The following is a 23,668-nucleotide window of genomic DNA, read 5'->3' as shown; positions in this document are numbered from 1 at the left end:
TTTTTCCAACACTCGTGTGGTTTTGTTTGAAATCCAAAATCTGTTTCTGTTTTAAATCTCACTAACCGAAAATAATCAGCAGTACGTGGTCATTGTGTACACATAAGAAGTGCATTGTAGGGCATCCGGGTAGCGTAGCAGTCTATTCCGTTGCCTACCAACACGGGGATTGTCGATTCGAATCCCCGTGTTACCTCCAGCTTGGTCAGGCATCCCTACAGACACAATTGGCCGTGTCTGCAGGTGGGAAGCCGGGTGTGGGTATGTGTCCTGGCCACTGCACTAGCGCCTCCTCTGGTTGATCGGGGTGCCTGTTCCAGGGGACTGGGGGGAATAGCATGATCCTCCCATGCGCTACGTCTCCCTGGTGAAACTCCTCACGGTCAGGTGAAAAGAAGCGGCTGGCGACTCCACATGTATCGGGGGAGACATGTGGTAGTCTGCAGTCCTTCCCAGATCGGCAGAGGGGGTGGAGCAGCGACTGGGAGTGGGATGGGGTAATTGGCCGGATACAATTGGGGAGAAAGGGGGGGGCTTTGTAGGTCTTTGAGCTGTTGTTCACTTCGCCTTCCAAATTATTCTCCAATTTGAAGGTGGATATCCCCAACATCCAGAAGCAGAGGAAGCATTTAGCCAAACTTGTCTTGGACATGGACTCAGCTCGGACAAGGTGGGAGAAGCTCATATCTGTCTGCTACTTCTAAATTAGAGATGCAGCTTTCAAATGATTCGGTTGATGAAAGTATTCATCGTAGCACTCTTTCTTCTTCTTCTTTTTTTTTTTTACCTAATCCCTGTAGATATCAGCAGTCATCTAAGTCCTCCAGTCACCCAAGTACTTTGCAGTCTGGTGCCAAGGCTGAATCCCTGAGAGAGGAGATGGAGGAGGCAGCCAATCGGATGGAGATCTGCAGAGTGAGTCACCAATCACAGCCTCTTACATCCTATCCTTCCTATAACTGCCTTTCACCAAATGTTTTATAACCTTACACCAGGTAACCCACCCAGTGTAGCCACAATTTATAACCAACGTGCAACTGCCGTCATGTATATAGTCGTGGTTAGCATTGTTGCCTCAACATGAGAGGGTCCTGAGTCTGATCCCAGCCCCTCTGTGCTGTGCAGAGTTGGCATGCTCTCCTTGCATTTGTGCATGTTTTTCCCAGGTAGCTGCAACATCTTCCCCACCACCATTGCAAAGACATGCACGCGAGGTGAACCGGAGACTCTGAAGTTGCCCATAAAATGTACATCCGGGGCAAAATGTTGAATTAGGATTTGATTAGAGGTCAAACTTTTGCTCTGCTTTCTTCCCCAGGATCAGTTGTCGGCTGATATGTACAATTTTGTGGCCAAAGAAATAGACTATGCAAACTACTTTCAGACGGCAAGTACATCTCCTCCCCTCAAAGTCGTGTCTGAAATGATTCGTTTCTATCATCAACATGTTATTCGGTGTTTTTTTTTCTCTCCAGTAACAAGGTTACAGGCACATTTGTAGACAATTTGATAGGATTTTATGTGATATGCTGTTAAGATAAATTCTGTGTAACGCCCTCTCTCCCCCACTCGCCTTATCTCCAGCTTATAGAAATACAGGCGGAGTATCACAGGAAATCATTAGAGATTCTCCACAGTGTCCTGCCCCAGATTAAAGCTCACCAGGGTGAGTCATCCACCGTGTGTGTGTGTGTGTGTGTGTTTGGGCAGTTTGGTTCGAGCCAAGTTGCGTGTTGGCTAATGGCAAAGTGTGATCCTAGCCACGGTTGTGTTGTGTTTGCAGAGGCGTGGGTGGAGAAGCCGTCCTTTGGGAAGTCTCTGGAGGAACACCTGAACATTAGCGGCAGAGAGATCGCCTTCCCCATCGAGGCCTGCGTCACCATGCTGCTGGAGTGCGGCATGCAAGAGGAGGTAGAGGCGGCGCGTGCGCGCACAGACTCACACTCGCTCATGGACGCACACAGATTTACACGAATAAACTCGTGCACATGCACACACACACACACACACACACACACACAGACTGCAGAGGTAGAGGAGTAAAACGGGTTTCATCATGTAAATGAAAGTGACCCCTGGCGTTGTACTGGCCATAAAACCCAGACAAGAAAGCTAACTCGGTCCAGGTAGCGTAGCGGTCTATTCTGCTGCTTACCAACACGGGGATCGTTGGTTCAAATCCCCGTGTTACCTCTGGCTTGGTCAGGCATCCCTACAGAAACAGTCAGCCGTGTTTGCGGGTGGGAAGCCAGATGTGGGTATGTGTCCTAGTCGCTGCACTAGCGCTTCCTCTGGTCGGTCTGGGCGCCTGTTCGGGGAGGAACTGGGGGGAATAGTGTGATATAAAATGCAGCTTGATTGATTGATTGATTGATTGATTGATTGATTGATTGATCCTCCCACATGCTACGTCCCCCCGGTTAAACTCCTCACTGTCAGGTGAAAAGAAGCAGCTGGCGACTCCACATGTATCAGAGGAGGCATGTGGTAGTCTGCAGCCCTCCCCGGATCGGCAGAGGGGGTGGAGCAGCAACCAGGACAGCTCAGGGGAGTGGGGTAATTGGCCGGATACAATTGGGGAGAAAAAGGGGGTAAAATCCCCCACCTCCCCCAAAAAAAGAAAGCTAAAGCAAAACAACAGAACAACTCATCTTCCTCTACCTATGTGATGTCATGTGCATGCATAAGCAGAGTCTATAACCTTCTCGGACCAGTCTGACAGGGACTGACAATTAACTGCCTTCTGACTGTCTCCCGTTTGGCGGCTTCATAGGGCCTGTTCAGAGTGGCTCCCTCGGCCTCCAAGCTGAAGAAGCTGAAAGCCTCCCTGGACTGCGGAGTCTTGGATGTGCAGGAGTACTCAGCTGACCCGCACGCCATCGCAGGTGAACTGCACCCACACGGACGCCTCGCTCAGACTCCGTCTCCATAACAACGACCCCCCAGCCCTCCTCTCATCTTTCAGTGAAACTGTAGATAGGGCGCTTTGTGTCTCTGAGTCTATCTCTCTGTTTGAAAAGCAACGATTTTATCATCCGCAGCCTTCCGTTTTGCGGAAAACATGTTCGTTTAAAAGTTTCTCTGCAGTCGTGTCGGACCCCGTTTTAGGACTTTTCCATTTGTGAGAGGTGTAGTTCAGTCGTGGTTGTTTATGGCAAGAGGTCTGTGTGAATTTTGCCCCAGATTTGTGCATTACTGAATTGCAGTCGTGAGCCTTCTGAACCTGAGTCTGCCTGCAAGGGTCTGGTGGGGGTTATGGTCATTCTTAGGGATTGGACTTGGGTTTTACGGTTAGGATTAGGATTAGGTTAAGGTAATGGTTAAGGTTAGGCATGCTGATCTGATGGTTAAGGTTTGGGTTAAGGGCAATAGGGAATGAATATAGTAGATGAAGGGTCCTCACAAAGACAGGAGTAAAACAAACTGTGCGTGTGTTGTGTGTCGAGAAGGGAGCGGGGGTATTTATTCAGTACTATGAAGAGAGAAAACCACACCCCCTAGGGTCTAATGACATTATACTGTTTACCCTCTTTCTCTGTACTCCTTTATTCTCCCCATCCTAAGGGGCTCTGAAATCGTACCTCCGGGAGCTCCCGGAGCCGCTGATGACCACTGATCTTTATGAGGAATGGATTCAGGCTTCCAAGTGAGTTGACGCCCCCCCCCCCCCAATGGATGAAAAGATGTTTTTCATTGTGCCGTTGGCCACGATGAGAAGCAGAACTTTGTCCAAAACAATTTCTGCATAGTCTCAAGTACACACACAAAAAAAAGTGGGAAATGGCAACAATATTTTCAATAGTGGGTGCCAATGAGTTATAATTCTTTCTTTTTTTTTTACTCTGCACCAGCATTCAGGACATGGACAAGAGGCTACAGGCGCTACTGGCCACGTGTGAAAAACTCCCCACAGACAACTTGAACAATTTCAGGTCAGTCCCGTCCGTGCAGCCCCATCAGCCCTCCAACCAAACAGCAAAGTAAATCCTGTGAAATTCACCTACAGGAAGTTAGAGCTTTCTGAACGGCGAACATCATCTGTCATGGCGTTAAGTATTCATAGTGAACATCAGAAAGCGTGAAAACACTTTACTCAGGTGATGCGGCGCTTGAAACAAAGCAAAAAGGTTCATTGTGTGTGTGTGTGTGTGTGTGTGTGTGTGGGTGTGAACGACACCTTGTCTCTGGCAATAAATATGGCTATGAAAGCTTTATTTCCCTTGCTTCCTGAGGCTGTTAATCATAAGGACGTTATGCGCTTTTATTGCTAAACGTGTAGTTTTACTTGGAGAGAAGGACAGATCCGTGGAAGAGTGGAGACAGCGCTTTTTGCTGATATCAGGAAATGGACTCGTGGGTCTCCGGGTGGCGTGGTGGTCTATTCCGTTGCCTACCAACATGGGGGTTGCTGGTTTGAATCCCTGTGTTACCTCCAGCTCGGGTCAGGCGTGGGAAGCCGGATGTGGGTATGTGTCCTGGGCGCTGCACTATCGCCTCCTCTAGTCGGTCGGGGCGCCTATTCGGGAGGGAGGGGGAACTGGGGGGAATAGCGTGATCCTCTCACGCGCTACGTCCCCCTTGGCGAAACTCCTCAGTGTCAGGTGAAAAGAAGCGGCTGGCGACTCCACATGTATCGGAGGAGGCATGTGGTAGTCTGCAGCCCTCCCCGGATCAGCAGAGGGGGTGGAGCAGTGACCGGGACAGCTCGGAAGAGTGAGTTAATGGGCCGGATACAATTGGGGAGAAAAAGTGGGAACCCCCCCAACAAAAAAAAAGGACTCGTATGTGACAGGTCACCACCAATGAGACATGCGAGGACAATTTGGAAGGAGAAAAGATTTTCCTCCAGCAATTATCTCACTGCTCTTATCACTGTTTTCAGCATTTTACTGGAGTTCTGCTTCATAGATGAAATGAGGAAAAGATAAACACACCTGGCTCAAGAGACTCACGGGGTGAAGCGTTCACACCCTAACATAGGGTTGGGTCAAGTAAATAGCATATCCATGCTGTGGATGGATGTTTACATGTTACATAAGTGCTCTCTGGTGTGTGAGATGTGTGTCAACGATGTGTGTGTGTGTGGGGGGGGGTGCCAGGTTTTTCTATCCAGATAGGAAAACCTGAAACCACCTACCTTGTGGGGACATTTTATGGGTTCTCATGAGGGAAAGGGTCTATTTTAGGGTTAAGGCTTGGGTTTAGGGTTAAGGTTAGAATTAGGATTAGATTAGGGTTGAGGTATGGGTTAAGGTTAGGGTAAGGTTAAGGCATGGGTTAAGGTTAGAATTAGGATTAGGTAAGGGTTAGGGTAAGGGTTAAGGTTAGGCATGTAGCTATGATGGTTAAAGTTAAGGTTAAGTGCTAGGGAATGAATGTAGTCAATGAGGTGTCCCCACAAGTATAGGGTGACATGGTGTGTGTGTGTGTGTGTGTGTGTGTGTGTGTGTGTGTGTGTGTGTGTGTGTGTGTTCGGCCTCCTATCTGGGTTAAGAACTCTTTAGCAGCGCGCACTGAAATATTGATAGCCATCAGTGCTGCAGGGATGATGGATGTGCGTGGCTGAACATAATGGGCGAAACGGGAGATAAAAAAGTGGTGCAGTAGTCTAGCTGTGTCGTTTGATGTGCGCCATCTTGCTTCTTTCAGATACCTAGTCAAATTCCTAGCGAAACTCACGGAGTACCAAGACGCCAACAAGATGACTCCCGGTAACATGGCAATCGTGCTCGGCCCTAACCTGCTGTGGACACACTCTGAAGCGTACGTATTGGTTTATAAAGCCAGCCAACCGGAAGCCGCCTCACGTGCAGGATGGTTTTTGATACTTCATTTGGATGATGTTGTGCGTGAGAGTTTGGGCTCTGTTGTTTCGGACCCCTTCCAGGAACATGACAGAGATGATGACCACGGTGTCCCTGCAGATCGTCGGTATTATTGAACCCATTATTCAGCACGCTGACTGGTTCTTCCCCGGGGGTGAGGAGGCTCATTCTGTATTCAGTCATGTCATGTCACACACAACACTACATAGTCTTTTTATTTCCTTTTTTCAGCTCTGGGCTTTTTTTTTTAAAAAGATTTACAGCTTTCATTCTAATCTTCCCATTCCAATTTTTTTTCTGATTGTAGATTCTCCATTTCGTTCCTATTTTTGCTAAACTAATCCTAGCATTGTGTGTATTTAATCTGCACACACACACACACACACACACACACCCATAAACACATGCATACACTTACGTATACTGAGGTGTATGGATATTGCGCGAAAACGGCTTGATTTATTCGCCACTGAAAGTTGAACTCGTTGTCTAAAATAGATACTCGAGTAATTTATTGTGTATATTTGTCTTTGCAGTACTATTTTATTTTAGAGGATGTGACTGCATCTATTTTCTTAAAGGACACGGAGCAAACATAAAACAAGCACTCATATATGTGAACGTGCACGAGTGCTCTCGTGCAGGCGCGTCCGATAAGTAACTGGCGTGTGAGTTGACTGACGTTGTCCCCCCCCCCCCCCCCCCCAGAGATTGAGTTCAACTTGACAGGAAGCTATGGCAGCCCCATCCACACCAACCACAACTCCAACTACAGCTCCATGCCCTCACCAGACATGGACCAGTCAGACCGTAAGCAGCAGCATGACCAGAGTCGACGCCCACTCAGCGTTGCTACCGACAACATGATGCTGGAATTTTACAAGAAGGATGGGTAAGCAGCCAACATCAACCCTCTGCCAGCCACCCCCCTCTCTCTCGCTCTCTCTCTCTCCACCTATATGCTCCATGGTCTATCAGCCCATCATCATAGAGAGCAGTAAGGCAGAATAAGTCATTATGAGCAAGGTACCCAGTAAAGCTCAGAGTCACTCTTATGTAGCCAGCTGCAGGTTTTGCTCTCTCTCTCTCTCTCTCTCTCTCTCTCTCTCTCTCTCTCTCTCTCTCTCTCTCTCTCTCTCTCTCTCTCTCTCTCTCTCTCTCTCTCTCTCTCTCTCTCTCTCTCTCTCTCTCTCTCTCTCTCTCTCTCTCTCTCTCTCTCTCTCTCTCTCTCTCTCTCTCTCTCTCTCTCTCTCTCTCTCTCTCTCCCCCCGCGTCCCTTTGTCTCTCTCTCTCTGTGTCCTCTCTCTATCACACATTACTCTTTCCGTCACATCAAAGTCAATTTGCAGTAGTTCCTTTGCCCTGTTATTTGATCACGAAGGGCAACCCAAGCTCAGTGACATTTCATCATGTCAGGACAATATTTGCATATCCTAATCTAATGTCTGGAGAGGATGACTGTGTATCAAAAGCACCATTCATCCCCCTGTCACACAACCTGCCTCTTTATCAGCTTTTATCTATGGAAGGGAGAGGTTAAAACTTGGCCTTATTAGAATAGACAAAAGCTGATTGAGTTGCATTGTCTCTATGGTAACCGGTCTCTGTCAGAGAGCCGTTGTTATTACCTCTGTTTCTCGGGAAATAGTTCTCAAGTCCCATCTTCCCATCCTCCCACGCCGAGCTCACCCTTCACCGTGTTGCTGGCACATCACCTGCCCTGAGTCACTCACCCAGCTGGTGGAAAATCACTAGCAGAGACTGTGCTGCTGCTTCCACCAAAAAAAACAAAAATACTTGCACCATATTAAGAATTGGGGGCTTGCACACGAGCTCGAGTTGTTGGTCAAGTGTTTCATTATCAGTTGCCAAGTAAGTCTGTGCAAGTGAGGGACATGACTTGGTGTGACGATCAAGTAAATGTTGCAAAAGATGTCGCAAAATGTTCTTAGAAAAGAAGATTGCAAATGTCTAAAAATATGTAGAACCTAGGAGTGTCTTCATTTCTCGGATGACTAAGTGGCAAAAGCAACTCAAACAGTCCAGTCAATAATGAATATCCCTGCAGAGAGTCCAATATTACAGAAAAGTTCAAGTTCAACTTTAATGTCATGTGTGTTGGAATACAACGAAATTCTTGTGCTCTGGCTCTCTCTGCCTTAATACCAAGGGACACAATGACACCATCCCAAAAAAATAGATTATGTATACAATGAATTCATACATTATATAAACAATATACAGTGCACGATAATGCAACAGTGTAAGGTGCATATGGGTGAGTCAGCTGTTCAGCAACCTGACTGACTGTGGAAAGAAACTATTACTGAGGTGGGTCAATGTGATTTGATGCTCTGGTAGCATTTTTTAGATGAAAGGAACGAGACCAGAGCATGAGCGGGGTAGCTGGTGTCCTTAATGATGTTTTGGGCTTCCCTTTTGCAGCGAGTGGTGTAAATATTATGAAGTTGTGGTAGTTCCACGCCGATGAGTTTTGCTTCTGTCTTTACAGTCCTGTGAAGCAGCCTGCAGTCCTTAGCGGTCAGGTTGCCAAACCACAATGTGATACAGCCTGCCAAGACACTCTCGATGGTACCTCGATAAAAGTTAATAAGAAGACCCCCTCAGAAAATGCAGTCTCTGCTGTGTCTTCTTCAAGATGCAGCTGGTGTTGAGAGACCATGTGAGGGTGTCTGTGATGCGTAACCTGAGAAATCTAAAACTGTCCACAGTTTCAACAGATGACCCACAGATGGAAATAGGAATGTGATTTCTTCTGAGCTTTCTAAAGTCAACAATGATTTCTTTTGTCTTGTTGACATTTAGGGAGAGGTTATTATCATTGCACCATATGGTTAAATCTTCCACTTTCCTCCTATAGGCCCTCTCATCACTATCACTTATTAGTCCAAACACTGCGGAGTCATCTGCGAATTTAATGATGCTGCTGTTGTCATATTTGACAACACAGTCGTGTGTAAACAGACTGTACAATAGGGGACTGAGACAGCAGCCCTGAGGTGCACCGGTCCTACAAACTAATGTGGATGAGTATGTTTTACCTATTCTCACAGTCTGGGGCCTGCCTGTCAGGAAATCAAATAGCCAATTACAGATAGAGTTGCCCAGACCAGGACCTCTGAGTTTCAACACCAGTTTGGATGGTACAATTGAATTGAAAGCAGAGCTGTAGTCAATAAACAACATTCTGACATGGGTATTTTTCTTTACAAGGTGTACTACTAAAGCAGTGTGCAGAGCAAGTGAGATAGCGTCATCTACAGACCTGTTGGAACAGTAGGTAAACTATAATGGGTCAAGGGTAGCAGGAATGTTACTTATTACGTATGATATAACCAATCTTTCCAGACACTTCATAATAACAGGTTGGTAGTAATTAAGGAAGGAGACGGGGGTTTTCTTAGGGCAGGCACAATGGTGGTTTTCTTAAAACACGGTGGAACAACACACAATGACAGGGTCAGGTTAAAAATGTCAGTAAAAACCTGAGCTAGCTGAGTGTAACATGCCTTGAGGGCACGGGAAGGGATGCTGTCTGGGTCAGCAGCTTTATGAGCCTTAACCCTTTTAAAAGTTTTGCTCACGGCAGCCTCTGTCACCTGTAGATATATATACTTCATCAGGTAGGCACTGCGCTGCTGTCACTGGGTCCAAGTTGTGAGTTTCAAAGCGGGTACAAAAGTTGTTAAGCTCATCCGGGAGAGAGGCCGAGGTGTTGATAGCCACCCTGGGTTTAGATTTATAGTCCGTAATTGCTTCCATTCCATTCCACGTGTGCCATGAGTCACAGTCACTGTAGTCATTTTCCAGTTTAGCCCTATTGTCTTTTAGCGGGTTTGATGGCTCTCCTTAAGTCATGCCTAGATTTTTTTTGTAGCATTCCTTGTACCCCAATTTAAAAAACAGTGGTACGCTCCCTCAACCTCAGGCAAATGTTGCTGTTAATTCAGGACTTCTGGTTGGGGTAGGAGCGAATAGTCCGTACTGGGATACAGTTATCCACACAGAATCTAACATAGCCAGTGACCGATTCAGCATACTCACCTAAACTCGAGGCTGAATCCTTAAAGATTGACCAGTGTATTGATTCAAAACATCCCTGAAGTTGGGATTCAGGCTCTGTAGTCCAGCACTATACTGTCCTCACAGTGGGCTGCATACACTTCTCTTTCTGTTTGTAGGCCGGGAGAGCTCTGACAGGTGGTTGGATAGACCCTGACCTCAGAGTAACAGTGGTCGAGAGTCTTATTGCCTCTGGTTGGGCAGATATGTTAGTAAAATTTTGGTAGCACAGATCTCAGGTTACAGTGGTTAAAGTCCCCTGCGACAATGGAAATGGCCTCAGGGGTGCAAGTACTCCTACTTGCTAATGGCTCCATACAGTTGCTGCAGCGCTGCTGCGGCAGTAGCTTGTGGCGGTATGTAGACAGCAGTTAATAACACACAGGGGACATAATAGTCATAGAAAATCTGCACATACACAATAGAAATCTTGTGGGTAGTTGTCTTTTCTATGCAGTATTCACACATTCAGTACTAAGCTGTTAAGAGTCATATTGCACCGCTAAGAGAACATATTAACATGAATATATTCAGTCCTGAGCTTAGCGCTCTTAGAAAGCTGCACTGCGTGTGAGATAATGGAAAATAACTTACCTATTTGGCTTAATGAGCAGTTCTGTGAGGGTGGCAAGTTAAAGATTGCCCTTAGACAGAATAGAAAGTTACCCATCTCTTATTGTGTGTTTATTTCCTAGACCAAACAGACCTAATTATAGCAAACAAGCAGCTAATTGGCCATCATTAGAAAAGTAAAGGCTGCTCATTTGGCCTGACATGCTCTCACCTCTCAAGCACCCCTGCCTTTCTATTTTCCACCCCGTCTCTCTGCATCTCATCTCTCCATCCCATGTTCACATACAAGCAGGCACTCTCTCTCTCTCTCTCTCTCTCTCTCTCTCTCTCCCTCTCTCTCTCTCTCTCTCTCTCTCTCTCTCTCTCTTTCTCGTTCGCACATGCACCAGTCAAAAGTTCTTCTTGTAGTGCGGTACATCGGCTCTAAATTCACTATATCATGTATAGAACATCAGTCTGCTTTGTTGAGAGTGGTGTGTGCGTTACTTCGCAGCCTCTTCTCATGATACCCTATGCCTCTCTCTCCCCTACTCATGCAGCATTAGGAAGATACAAAGGTACTGTGACGCAACAACACTTACAGTCTCTTAAGTCTCCTACTTCTTCTGTTATGGTCCCGCCTTTTTAATTGTGAAGTAATGACAGGCTGTTTATGTTTCTGTCAACAGTTTTTGCACTCTCCTCTCCATTTCATGACTCAGCTGTGTCATTGTGCATGTGTGTGTGTGTGTTTTTGTCAACAGTATGGGCGTACGGGTGATGGATACATCCTGGGTGTCCCGCAAGGGTTCATCCACGTTAGCACGCAAAGCCTCCTGCACCCCCCCAGGCATGCAGGGCCCGGGATCTCCTGCAGACACGCTTATCCTGGAGCAGCCCGGGGAACTGGCTACCTCCCCCTCTGCTACACCGCCACCTGGAGACAGGGTTGGGTAAGTCCCTAAGGAGGCACACCCTCCCACCCCCCACCCCCTTTTCCCCCTTAACTAGTCCACCCCATTATTTTATTTTCATTTTGTCATCATCATCATCATCATCATCATCATCATCATCGTCGTCATTATCGTCATCACTGACTTCATCAGCGAGCTGTGTTTGCGTGACCCCTGGCTGTGTGGATCATTTTCGCAGTAACTTGTGATATACTTCTTTTTTTTTGGTTGTCTTGTTGTTTTTCTTTGTATCGCTCTCTCCCTCTCTCAACACCCTCATCTCTCACTCCGCTAGCTCTTTTCGCTCATAGGATTTCACACCATCTCACATTTTCCAGCTCTCCATTTGGTGTGCCAGGTTGATGTCACTGAGGGTGAACTCTAAATGGGGAATGACACTGTGTGACTTCAGCGCCGAGAGGGTTGATATGTTTATCGCCGAATATGGAAGTTTTCTTTCTTTAAATGGCACAAAAGCTTTAAGCCGCAAGTCTGTGCAAGCATGTCAATATCTCTCAACACCCCCATTGATGTGGCTTGGCTTCTGCAGCTTTGGTTGTGACTTCTTTCCTTTTTTCCGTTTACACAGACTGGCGTCACTGTCTCTTTTTTTTCTTTCTTTCTTTTTTTCTTTTTTTGTTTTGCGTATGTATATGATTATCAAAGCTGAGCACATGAATAATCACTTCATGGTCGCTGGCCTCGCCTGTGCTGCACAGAGATTATGATAAGGTATTTTGCTTGGCTGGCTTTCCTCCTCTTCCTCCTCTCCTGTGGCTCTTTCAGCCAATGAAAGGGTTTTGTGTCTGTTTCACACCGCCCTGGGCTGACTGCGGGACCCGCAACGCAACAAGTCACATAAGGGCTACGTGAAGGTCATGTAAGGCTGTCTCATAGAACAGAGAGGAGGTACCCATGTATCATCTTCATCTTGGGCGTAATGTTAAGGTCTCGGCTCTGCTTGTTGCGTAGGCCTCAGACCAACACTTCAGCTATGGAGAAAGATCCTCACAGCTCCAACGGAGTGTGCAGACACAAGGTGATCACAGAGGGAGTTCCTGCGCACTTTTGTTTCGCCTTTTCCTTTGGGGGAATCTGAACGGTTTTACTTTGCTTTGGTGTTTCTTTGTGCTTGCCTCTTTTGTTTTTTTTTCTTTTCCTTTTCCTTCCTCCCACAAAGCTGACTGTGTGCTACGCTTGGTGCTCACCGTCCACCCCTTTCTGCGCCAGTAAAATGCAACTTTTTTTTTTTGTAATTTTTTTTTTTTTTTTTTTTGCTCTGGACCAACTAACACACTAACACCTTAATCATCACAAGAGCTAATCCTCTTTCGGCCCAATTCGTCTCCCTGTTCAGTCACCAGAGCTGTGTCTTTTGTGCTCTGTCTATTCTTTTAATATCTACAGCTCAGATGACGTGTCGCCCAATCGGCTGGACACCTCTCATGCCTACCCATCCCAAGGGGAGGACCGGCCACCCCCTCCTTACCCCATCTCTGCGTGCCACCCTGCCCCGCACCACTTCTACCCCAAACCCCCGCCTTGCGCTCGCCCTGTGGCCCCGGGTCCGGAGTCCCAGCCCCCCGGCTCCCCTCCTCCCCCGGTGCGCTGGTCCGGCTTCACTCCCCCCGTCCCGCACACCTCCTCCTCCTCTTCCTCCTCCTCCTCTTTAGACATCAACTCGAACCCCAAGCCCAGCTGCCTGCACTTCCCCAAGCACGGCCCGCCTGGCGACGTGCCGCATGCCCCCCCACCTGACCCTAACGCTTCGCCACTCTACATGAAAACCCCTTTGATACTAACCCGCCACGACCTGCCCCCCAGCAACCCCCCTAGCCTACCTTCCTCCGCGCCCCCGCCCCCACCGTGGGCTGCCTGTCCATGTGCCAGAGAGAGAGGACCCCCAAGGCTGACTAGGTAAATGCAACACACCCACGGTCAGTGTGGACGCACCACATAGATAGAGTGGCAGCCGTAATTCTCCTCTCCTCTAGCTCGCTGGCTCATATTTTCTTTTTTGCTTTTTTTTCTTTCTTTTTTTTTTTTCTTTTTGTTGATCTCTTTAAATCCCATACCTCAGATTCTGTAACATTCGTGTTGTGGGGAGGAGGGACACCTCCCACAGGAGTTACCTCTCAACTCAGGATGTTACTGGCTTATTTATCACTTAGGCGGAGGCTGGTGATGATAAATACATTGAACGCATTCCATGTGCCTTTTAGCGAGCATAGAAATGTATTTATTCTGTTAGTTTTGCCAACCACCTCGAGGGAAACATCACATCCGGGGCGTTAATTGAAACCCCTTTCTCAAGTAAGACCAGAAATCTGCCAGGGCTTATATTCAGTCAGGTTTCTGCAGCGAACCGTGCTGGCGGCATTTCGGTCTCCTGCACTACAGTGAAGACGATCTGGATTCGATGACTTGAATGGCGATCCAGCAGTGGCATTTGAAGCATTTGTCAGGGAGGTCCACGCCACAGAGTCTGTCTGGAGTGATTTTTGGCGCTTTCTTGACTCATAAGTCTTCAGCGTAATAGCCGTACAGGGACAGCAGAAGCCATTTTGGACAGATTCATTTCAGTGTTGTGTACAAGCCCGCTTGATAACTCGCCCCGAACCAAGACTGTGTAACTTCCTCCCCCACACAGAATCCCCGTCGCCTCATTGAGAAAGCCACTTTTTTTTGGGTATAGAGATCAAATCCACCACTCATGCTGTCAGGGCTAAAAGGTAGACGTCACTGACAGCCATGCTTTGCAGTGTTATCGTGGGAAGTTTCTGGGTGGTCTTTTTTAAAAAGGGCTCAAGACATGGCGAGAGTTTTTATTTTTTATTTTTTGTTAGATTAAGAAAAGCAACACACAACCCAAGAACTGAGGTTCGTGGTGGGAATGAAGGTAAGCCCGTTTAGTTCCCCGAAACACATGACAGGCTATGAAATCCACTCAAACACAATGCCGAAGCTTGCCAAACAAGGTACGTCAAATAACCTTTACCTAATGAATAAAAACTAATGCAAGTGTGAAAATATTTTGGCACACAATAAGGTGCCGTGTGTTCCAGTCACATACGATATTAGAGGTTAATGGTACCCTGTCCTCTGTTTATTATGTCTGACGCCTACTATACTACACATTCAAGCATTTCATTAGCCTTGTGGGTTGGGTGTCCGTCCTGAGACTTGTAAGATGAGTTATAGTTAGCAACATAAATAAGGACATCGTCCTTTTCAGAGGACAACTGAACACCACAAGCAGCTGTTGGAAATATATATGCACCTCGGATGTTTGTACCATAAGATATTGGCCCGGTGGCCCAGTGGTTAGCGCTGTCGCCTCACATCAAGAAGGTCCTGGGTTCGAACCCCGGGGTTGTCCGACTTTGGGGGTCATCCTGGGTTGTCCTCTGTGTGGAGTTTGCATGTTCTCCCCCGTGTCTGCGGTGGGGTTTCTCCGGGTGCTCCGGTTTCCCCCCACCATCAGAACGACATGCATGTTAGGGTCTGCACCCCTGGCTGAGGCATGGCGAGACGAACCGGAGTTGGTCCCCGGGTGCTGCACGGCGGCTGCCCGATGCTCCTAGCTACACAGCTAGGATGGGTTAAATGCAGAAGAAGAATTGCCCCATGGGGATTAATAAAGTATATAACAATTTAAAAAAAATATATCTGATGTGTTTCAGATGATAGGCTTATTCCACAACACATTGTCTTCCCACATGTTAGCGTATCAAAGCGACGACCCTGAAGATCGTCGTTTTATTCCGCTTACTGACACAGTAATACTGGTAAATGCACTGGTATTTGACCAATCTAATATTTGAAACCAGTATTGTCACCAGTCACCAATGTTGACCTGTCAGCATCGTCCCGAGTTTTGTCTGCCATACCTGTCTGTTAGCCACAACTTCTTCTTCTTCAAACTCTTCGCCACCTGTCTTATTCTTTTGCACTGGCTGCTGCGGTGAAGAAGTCAGATACGATGCACCACATCATAGTTTCCCCAGGAAAGCCCCGCCCGCTGATAACCACTAACATGAACACCTACAAAAGATCCATGATTCAGATGTTTGTGGATTAGCTATAGCATTGAGTATCAAAAGAGGATGTTTGTTTGAATGTATATAGTAGGAATTGTAGCTTTAAATACGTAGTTTATTTGTTTGAAAACTCTTTAAAAAGGGATGTTTGGCCACACTGTATGGTGCGTTACGGCTAGCAATGTAAGAGGTTCACCTCCTCTCACTTGATGATACCTTGGCTGACCATTTGTTGGGTGCAAAAACATATTGACGGTGATGTTAATGATGATGATGAAGATGGTGACGTTTGGTGTAAATGGTCAACACATTGAAAAACAGATATGGTCTGCAGTGCCATTTATTCGACATCTGCGGGTCTTTTCCAGTACATTGAAGAGTAAAGAGCTTTCCCCTGTAATTGGACACAAAGCCATCCAGGTGGCAGGTCCAACAGTGCTCCCTGGCAGTAGTCCACAGAGCAGCAGCCAGTCTCCCCACTCCACAGAGCACAGTCCACACACCCTGCGCAAAGGTCAGTGCCGCCGTCACACTCAGTATCCACGATTTAGCTGTAACTGATGAGGATGGGTGCCTTCGTCTCATTTCCAAACAGGTGAAGGTAATATGTATGGGTTTTTTTTCTGTCCGTAGGTTCTAAGAAGCTGGCCCCTGTTCCTCCCAAGGTGCCCTACGGCCAGTCTGGCGGGATGTCCGACCAGTCCACAGGTCAGCCGTCGCCGGTCAGCCTGTCCCCAACCCCACCGAGTACCCCTTCCCCCTACGGACTGGCCTGCCCTCCGGGGCAAGCGCTCGCGTCCTCTCCAGGGCAGGCCCCCCTGGGGGCAACCCACTCCCTGTCGTCCCCGCCCTCCTTAACCGGAACACTCACCAAGTCCCGGCCTGCCCCTAAGCCCAGGCAGAGACCCAGCCTGCCCCCTCCTCAGCCGCCCACGGCCCCCCCAGGGCTTTCCGGCCCAGCCTCGGCCCCGGTTCCCCAGCCCCTGGAGCAGGGCCTCCTGGACGGACTGTCCCCCGGGGAGAGCATGTCCACAGGTAAACACCAGCCCATGGCAACAACACCCCCGCCACCACCGCCACAGGTGGGGCTGCAGCGTCCCTCTCTCAGACTCGCCGTTGCTCTGTCCAACGGAGACGGCGGGCGAGTGTAGGACTCTGTGCAACTTTCACAGTGCTGCTGTAGATATCCCAAAACATATCTGTCCCCCTTTTATCCACTGCTCCCAAAAAGAATGTCTGAATGAATAATAACAGTTGCCTTTTTAGACACAGTTGCCTGAGAATGACGCCATGTGACTATTAGGATTTGTTCTTGTGAAAATGTAGCAAGAGAAAACTCCTGACCTGTGTATTCATTGCTTGTGTTATGTGATGATGTTTCCGGGTAATGTGTGGAAACATCAGAGAAGCATAGCGCGTCCTGCTTGTATTGAATTTGTCATTAGATTCATCATGTGCTCTCTGTTTATCTGTGTTACCCAGACCCTCACTCGGCAGAGGTAGGTCAGAGGCTTACACAGTTCACAACCAGCCCGATCTCTCTCAGTAACCTAGGGGCGTGGAGAAGCTAGCCAGATAAAGCCAACAGTATGTCAATGATGTTCTGATGATGAGGTGTTCTCTTGTCAATATATGCCAAGTCATTCTGTCACTTTGTTATATTTATCACTCTCTTGTTCCCCCTGCTGCTATTGTGTACTTTGCAGCTGTGTGAGGCCAGGCATTCAGTGTGGGCTAAGTGTGAGGGGGACTTTTAGGGTAAGCCAGACCGCCCCCCGCCCCCCCCCCCCCGCCCCATGCGCTCCATCTCACCGCCTGGCCTGGTACTGTGGCTGCCTCTGGGGTCTCCTGCAGCCTGCCTCAAACATACGTACCTACCTCTAGCTCTCTTATTCTGAGCGCCTTCCCAGTCCCTCTCAGTAGGGTCGACTGTATATTGGCATCTCTGCATGGTGATGTAGTTTAACCATTATTGCATGGCTTAAGGACTTCCCAGAGTGCACCACACTGCGCTCACATTGCAGACGCCGTTGCTTACAGAAGGTTCATCTTAAAAGCCCCCCTGCTCCTTTCTCCCCCACATTCGCAGCCTTATGTTAACAGACATCATGCCCCTCTGAAGCCCTAGCCAATGGTACGGGGGTGGGGGGACCCAGGTAACCCCCAGTCCCCCTATGGCAGGTTCATCGCTTCGTATAACCTCTTGCTCCCTCTTACGACACTGCCACGCTCCATCTCATTCTTACACAGGAGTAGTCTCCACTCGCTGCCCTAATGCGGCGGCGCTTCAGGGCGATTATATTTCGACTCAATATCCAGCCCCTCATGAGATTTTCCATCGTTAATTCAAGTCCACCACAGTGTCTTGGTGCCATCTTTCACAGAGTTCCACACACATCTTGTTGCCTCCGTGTTGGTTTATCTGGCCGTTGTTGTGTAAAATGTGTACAGTAATGTGTCACCGTGCAGTCATTTTAACCTGTTTTTATATATTTTACCTGGCAATGTAATGATGTGTGGTCTCAAAAGCTGCAAAAAGAAGCTGTTGGTATGCACTAGTTACCACAGCTTATTCAGTAGATATATGACTTGCAAACACACTGACAAGCCCCCCTGTGTAGAATGTGTGCGATAAACACATGTGATCTGTTGTTTCCTTCAAACAAGGGCAAAACAGTTTAAGCCACTCACCGCTAGATCACATTCAAGAAGACTAAATCCTGCCTTTGCTCTCTTCCGTTTTTACACCTCATCATCATCACCATTGTCATCTTATGCCCTCTTTCCCCCCCTCTTGCTCTCGCTCATGATCACCACCGCCATTCTGCTCGTCATCCTCACCTTCTCTGCCATGCTCACCATTAGATATCTTCAATTATGAAATCCCCTCCATCAATGTCAATCTGGACAGCCTCATCGATGAGTTCAGCGGTGCCCCCTGCAGGAGCTCCCTGGCAGTGACAGACTCTCCAGAGGGGGAAGCTGTGCCTGAGGAGGAGCCCCAGAGCACCACCCTATGACCTATGATCATAAGGTATCCCAGTTTATCAGTACCAGTACAGCTGTACATACTGTAACTGTCACGAGAAGCCACCGCCAAGGCCTGACAGAAACACCACTTGGCCTCACCAATGCCCACCTGAAAACCAGAACTCGTCCCCTCCCTCACATCTGCTACAGGCTGCAAAGAAAAACACGTCCTATGGAATTGCTAGCTAGCACATAGATATGACTACAAAAAACACACCAAAATGCCATAGTGGAGGAACAGTTGCCTTTAGGAGGGAAGACTGGAAATACACAGGAGTATTTATGCCAAGTTAAGTTTTGATGTTGTGGTTGTTTCGCTTTGCTTTGTTCATCTTTGTTTCTTGAAGCAGTGGTCTGTATTTTTGCAATTCTTTTTATTTTTATTTTTGTTTGTTTTTTTTGTTGTTTTTTTTTGCCTTATCAGAAATGCAATCAAATTGCAATATGAAACTTAAGCTGTACTAGTGAAGTTTAGGGAACCTCAGAGCCTGACATACTTAGAAACAAAACCTGTTCTCAGGGTGAGACAGAGAGAAAGTATGAGCGAGAGCGACAGAGAGAGAGAGAGAGAGCGAGTATGTGTTGCGTACAGGGTATCGTAGTTTAATGCACATTAGGGAAAACCGTTTAGCTGGAGAGTTAGCTTAGGGGCGCGGTGTGAACCGCGGCGTCCTCGCTGCACCGTTTTAAAAGGGGCTATGTCTAATTCCCACCTGAGCGCTGACTTCCGTCATCCGGGAAGGTGAATAGCAACTGCAAGCCAATGCACGCAAGATGAGAAAATTTGGATTCAAAAAAAAAGGAAGAAAAAGCAGATGTGACAACATCTGGGATTTCCGAACAAATCCAGTACATATCAGTTTGCTGCAATCGCTGTGTAGTTAGTTGTGGTCCGGGAGTGGGGTTTTTTTTGGGGGGGGCCTTTTCCCCCAATTGTATCCGGCCTATTACCCCACTCTTCCGAGCCATCCCGGTCTCTGCTCCACCCCCCTCTGCCGATCCGGGGAGGGCTGCAGACTACCACATGCCTCCTCCGATACATGTGGAGTCGCCAGCCGCTTCTTTTCGCCTGACAGTGAGGAGTTTCGCCAGGGGGGGTGGAGCACGTGGGAGGATCACGCTATCTCCCCCCCCAGTCCCCCTTTCCCCACTGAACAGGCGCCCCGGCCGACCAGAGGAGGCGCTAGTGCAGCGACCAGGACACACACCCACATCCGGCTTTCCACCCGCAGACACGGCCAATTGTGTCCGTAGGGACGCCCGACCAAGCCGGGGGCAACACGGGGATTCGAACCGGCGAGCCCCGTGTTGGTAGGAAATAGAACAGACACTCACAACAGCAACAACTCTGCTCAGTGGGCTCTTGAGTTTGAATGGGGGAGTTGGGGGGGGGTCAGTCATTTACTTTGTTTCCGTTAATCAGCAACCCTGGGCAGTATTCACCTGCCCTATCTCGCTTCAGGAAAGAGGAAGTGTTACACATAGCCCCTTTGTCACGGTTTTATTTGTCCCGGTCCTAATTTCCCTCGCTCCCCCACCAAAGGTAGACAATAATGTGTAGTATCTTCTAAAGCAGGAGCGGTCCGCAGGTTCGCCTCTGGCATTCAGGATGATCTCCCCCCACCCACCCACCCCCACCCCCCTTTTATTATTTATCATCACACACAGTTAAACACAGCACAGTATGAGAGGAATGTCAAATTATAAAACCCAGGTCACCCCCTTCGTTTTCTGCTGTGACTTAAGGGACTACAATATGGTCGCATGACAACAATCAACCCCCGTTGGATCAAGCCCCTCAACATGGCAGGGTGTTTTTCTTGGTTTGGTTTTGGTTTGGGTTTGGTTTTTACGCGTCAGTATTTATTGACATTTGAGCGCGCTGTCACCGTTTGGCTGGGACGATACTGAACGGATGGCGTGCTTGAGGTTTCCGCCTAAACGATGCTGCCTTTTTATTGGGTTGATATCGTCCTCTCTCTTAACCGTGTTTCCAAGTGCTTCGGTGCCCTTTGACCCCTTGTGTAAATACAGAGACTGTACATAAATCGGTGTAAATAGACCCGAGAGGAATAGTATATGTAAAAGGCGTATCTTGACTATACATGATATTAATATATGTGCTCATATTTATGGTGTAGAAAACGTGAAGAGTGAAAAGTTGATGTGAATTTCGTCCCCTGCGCACAAGTGCCAGTGTTATCGTAGGTTCGACATCTCTGACTCGTACAACAGGTGACACGCAGCGGAAATGGAGAACGCTACCTCGGCCTGAAATCAATTGTGGTGTCCCCCCCCCCCCCCCACCCCACCCCGATTCTGTCCCCAATCATTTTTTTTTTATTTGAGACAGGGTCGAGCACGTGGGATTCGTTCGACGATGAAGCGGGTATGACTTCCTATGAAGACATTTGTACAACTCGATTCCCCTCAACAAAAAACTTTCCAAACAAATCAGTCAGAATATGGATAAGCAGGGCGGCACAGCGGTTAGCGCGGTCACCTCGCAGCAAGAAGGTGCTGGGTTCGAGCCCCGGGGTAGTCCAACCCTTGGGGGTCGTCCCGGGTCGTCCTCTGTGTGGAGTTTGCATGTTCTCCCCATGTCTGCGTGGGTTTCCTCCGGGGGCTCCGGTTTCCTCCCACAGTCCAAAGACATGTAGGTCAGGTGAATCGGCCGTACTAAATTGTCCCTAGGTGTGAATGTGTGTGTGTGTGTGTGTGTGTGTGTGTGTGTGTGTGTGTGTGTGTGTGTGTGTGTGTGTGTGTGTGTGTGTGTGTGTGTGTGTCGGCCGGCCCTGTGATGGCCTGGCGGCCTGTCCAGGGTGTCTCCCCGCCTGCCGCCCAGTGACTGCTGGGATAGGCTCCAGCATCCCCCGCCACCCTGAGAGCAGGAGAAGCGGCTTGGATAACGGATGAACGAGTGAATACGGAGAAACACAAGCCACTGGAAGCTGTTATAGACCATAGGGGGCGCTGTGCGTATAGACGATGATAAAGAAAGAAACAAGCCGGCTGTTAATTAGATCCGTACAAGTTCATCAAAGGACAAATGCTGCAGTGTAACTTCCCTGATCTCGTCGACCTTGTCCAAGGACAGTAACGTTGTCAATTAAAGTGCAATTACGCCGTATGCTGATCCGCCTCGGTCCAAGAGGCGGTCAAAGTCACCCTTTCTCCAGACTCACACAAAAAAGCCATTGTTTATATTCAAAATCTTTCCCCTTTTCCCCTTCTCGGTTTTGCGTTCACGCGTTAGTTTCACACAGTTAATTCTGGACTAACTGCTCTCCACAAGCGATGTGCGCTAAGCCTCAGTGGGCGTTCTCCATGGACTGTGTTAACGAAGATCTTGGTGATATTGATAATTATATTGATAGTTGTGGTGATTATAAGACAACAATTGCAAGTGCCCTCACAATGGTTGTTATGATTTTTGGAGCTGTCGGTATAATTGATGTGTACTAGAAGTCTTGTTTTTTTAACTTCCTGTGCTGGATCCTTTTTTTTGTGTTTTGTGTTTTGTTTTTGTGCAGAGGCAGGGGGTATCTCTCTCTCCATGTGCTGTTTGAATGTGAATTACCCAGATCTCGGTTTCGCGAATGCTCATTGGGACAACTGCTAGCAGAGGGAACGAGCGCTGATTTTGTTTTTAACGCAGGCGCCTGCTGGTGTGTTTCATTAACGACACGTGACAGTACTGCTGCAATGCACTCGTGCATCCTAACCGGAACCCACAGTCACACAGAAAGCATGCAGTCGTCTTACAGTAACGGTCTTGATCTCACAGTTGTGATGACAAATATCTTAACGTGTTTCCCGCAAACCATCTTCATCTCTTCTTCTTCCCTGGTTTAGTGATTCTAATGTGAACGCTCGACATTTATTTCTTTTTTATCCACAGGAAGCACATTTTTTTGCACTCGGTGTTGCACATCAGCAGCTATAAAGTGAATCGTTAAGGCCTAATGTGTCAACCGCACCTCCCGTCCCGTCATCGCCGCCCCTGGCCGCGTGCTTCGGAAGTAAAGTTTAATTTCTCAACGGTGTGTTTCGGGGGGGTCGGGGGGGGGGGTTCAGAGGGAAGGAGGAGGGAAACGCCTGACAACATCGTGCATGCACTTAGATAGTCTTTTTTTGATAATCCATGATTGGTGTCACTGTCGACTTAGGGAGAGGAAAAGAGGGATTCGAGGGGGGCACTGGACGAACCGTGTTCACGGGGACTGCCGGGAACGTGGATCCAAATACTAAATGGGCCCGAGAGGGTCACTGAGCAATACAATAGAAGTGTGGATGCTACCCTTTGGATGTACTGCCTCCTGCTCTCACAACGTAGTGTACAAACAGAACCTGCCGCTTGTCAAGCCCACCATGCCAGCCGCCCCCTCCCCCCCTTCTGCTTTGCATATCAAGTGGACCACAGTGTGTACTGTGAAGCCAGACTGCAATCCTAATCAGAATGTCAGAAATAAATAAATCTATATATATATTAAACTCTACATTTTTAATAACCTCGTTTGGTCTGTGTGGTTTGTCAGTGGTTGTGATAAAAGGGTTGTTTTGCAGGATGGATAGACACACACGCACGCACACACACACACACACACACGCACGCACACAACATCGAATGCTTATGGATGGTAAAATGGTTGTTTTGCAGGACAGATAGACACACACACACGCACGCACACACACACACACACACACACACACACACACACACACACACACAACATCGAATGCTTATGGATGATAAAATGGTTGTTTTGCAGGACAGATAGACACACCACACACACAAACACACACACACACACACACACACACACACACACACACACACAACATCGAATGCTTATGGATGATAAAATGGTTGTTTTGCAGGACAGATAGACACACCACACACACAAACACACACACACACACACACACACACATCGAATGCTTATGGATGATAAAATGGTTGTTTTGCAGGACAGATAGACACACACACACACACACACAACATCGAATGCTTATAGATGATAAAATGTTGTATTGCAGGACAGATAGACACACACACACACACACACACACACACACACACACACACACACACACACACACACACACACACACACACACAAGAGCAAATGCTTGTGGATGACTTGTGGACCACGGCTACGGTACTATCTCTCAGCCGTGTCAC

General features: G+C 48.0%; 1 protein-coding gene across 1 annotated transcript in view; it reads left to right on the top strand.

The window, feature by feature from the left end:
- Positions 1 to 20,151, top strand: part of arhgap44a (Rho GTPase activating protein 44a) — a 52,030-nt gene extending 31,879 nt beyond the window's left edge. Inside the window, exons 6-21 of the mRNA XM_056287633.1 lie at positions 594 to 670; positions 801 to 915; positions 1,319 to 1,387; positions 1,585 to 1,666; positions 1,784 to 1,911; positions 2,774 to 2,885; positions 3,565 to 3,646; positions 3,852 to 3,932; positions 5,650 to 5,763; positions 5,888 to 5,979; positions 6,534 to 6,717; positions 11,225 to 11,413; positions 12,821 to 13,330; positions 15,822 to 15,967; positions 16,087 to 16,488; positions 18,319 to 20,151. Of these exons, the coding sequence (XP_056143608.1) occupies positions 594 to 670; positions 801 to 915; positions 1,319 to 1,387; positions 1,585 to 1,666; positions 1,784 to 1,911; positions 2,774 to 2,885; positions 3,565 to 3,646; positions 3,852 to 3,932; positions 5,650 to 5,763; positions 5,888 to 5,979; positions 6,534 to 6,717; positions 11,225 to 11,413; positions 12,821 to 13,330; positions 15,822 to 15,967; positions 16,087 to 16,488; positions 18,319 to 18,473 (2,538 nt within the window). The 3' untranslated portion in view covers positions 18,474 to 20,151. The remainder of the gene's footprint in view (positions 1 to 593; positions 671 to 800; positions 916 to 1,318; positions 1,388 to 1,584; positions 1,667 to 1,783; positions 1,912 to 2,773; positions 2,886 to 3,564; positions 3,647 to 3,851; positions 3,933 to 5,649; positions 5,764 to 5,887; positions 5,980 to 6,533; positions 6,718 to 11,224; positions 11,414 to 12,820; positions 13,331 to 15,821; positions 15,968 to 16,086; positions 16,489 to 18,318) is intronic.
- Positions 20,152 to 23,668: the final 3,517 nt, after the last annotated feature.

This window comes from Lampris incognitus, chromosome 10 (genome assembly GCF_029633865.1).
Source record: "Lampris incognitus isolate fLamInc1 chromosome 10, fLamInc1.hap2, whole genome shotgun sequence".
In the NCBI taxonomy this organism is placed as follows: Eukaryota; Metazoa; Chordata; class Actinopteri; order Lampriformes; family Lampridae; genus Lampris; species Lampris incognitus.
The sequence above is the reverse complement of the archived record's forward strand: the minus strand, read 5'-3'. Positions and strand labels throughout refer to the sequence as shown.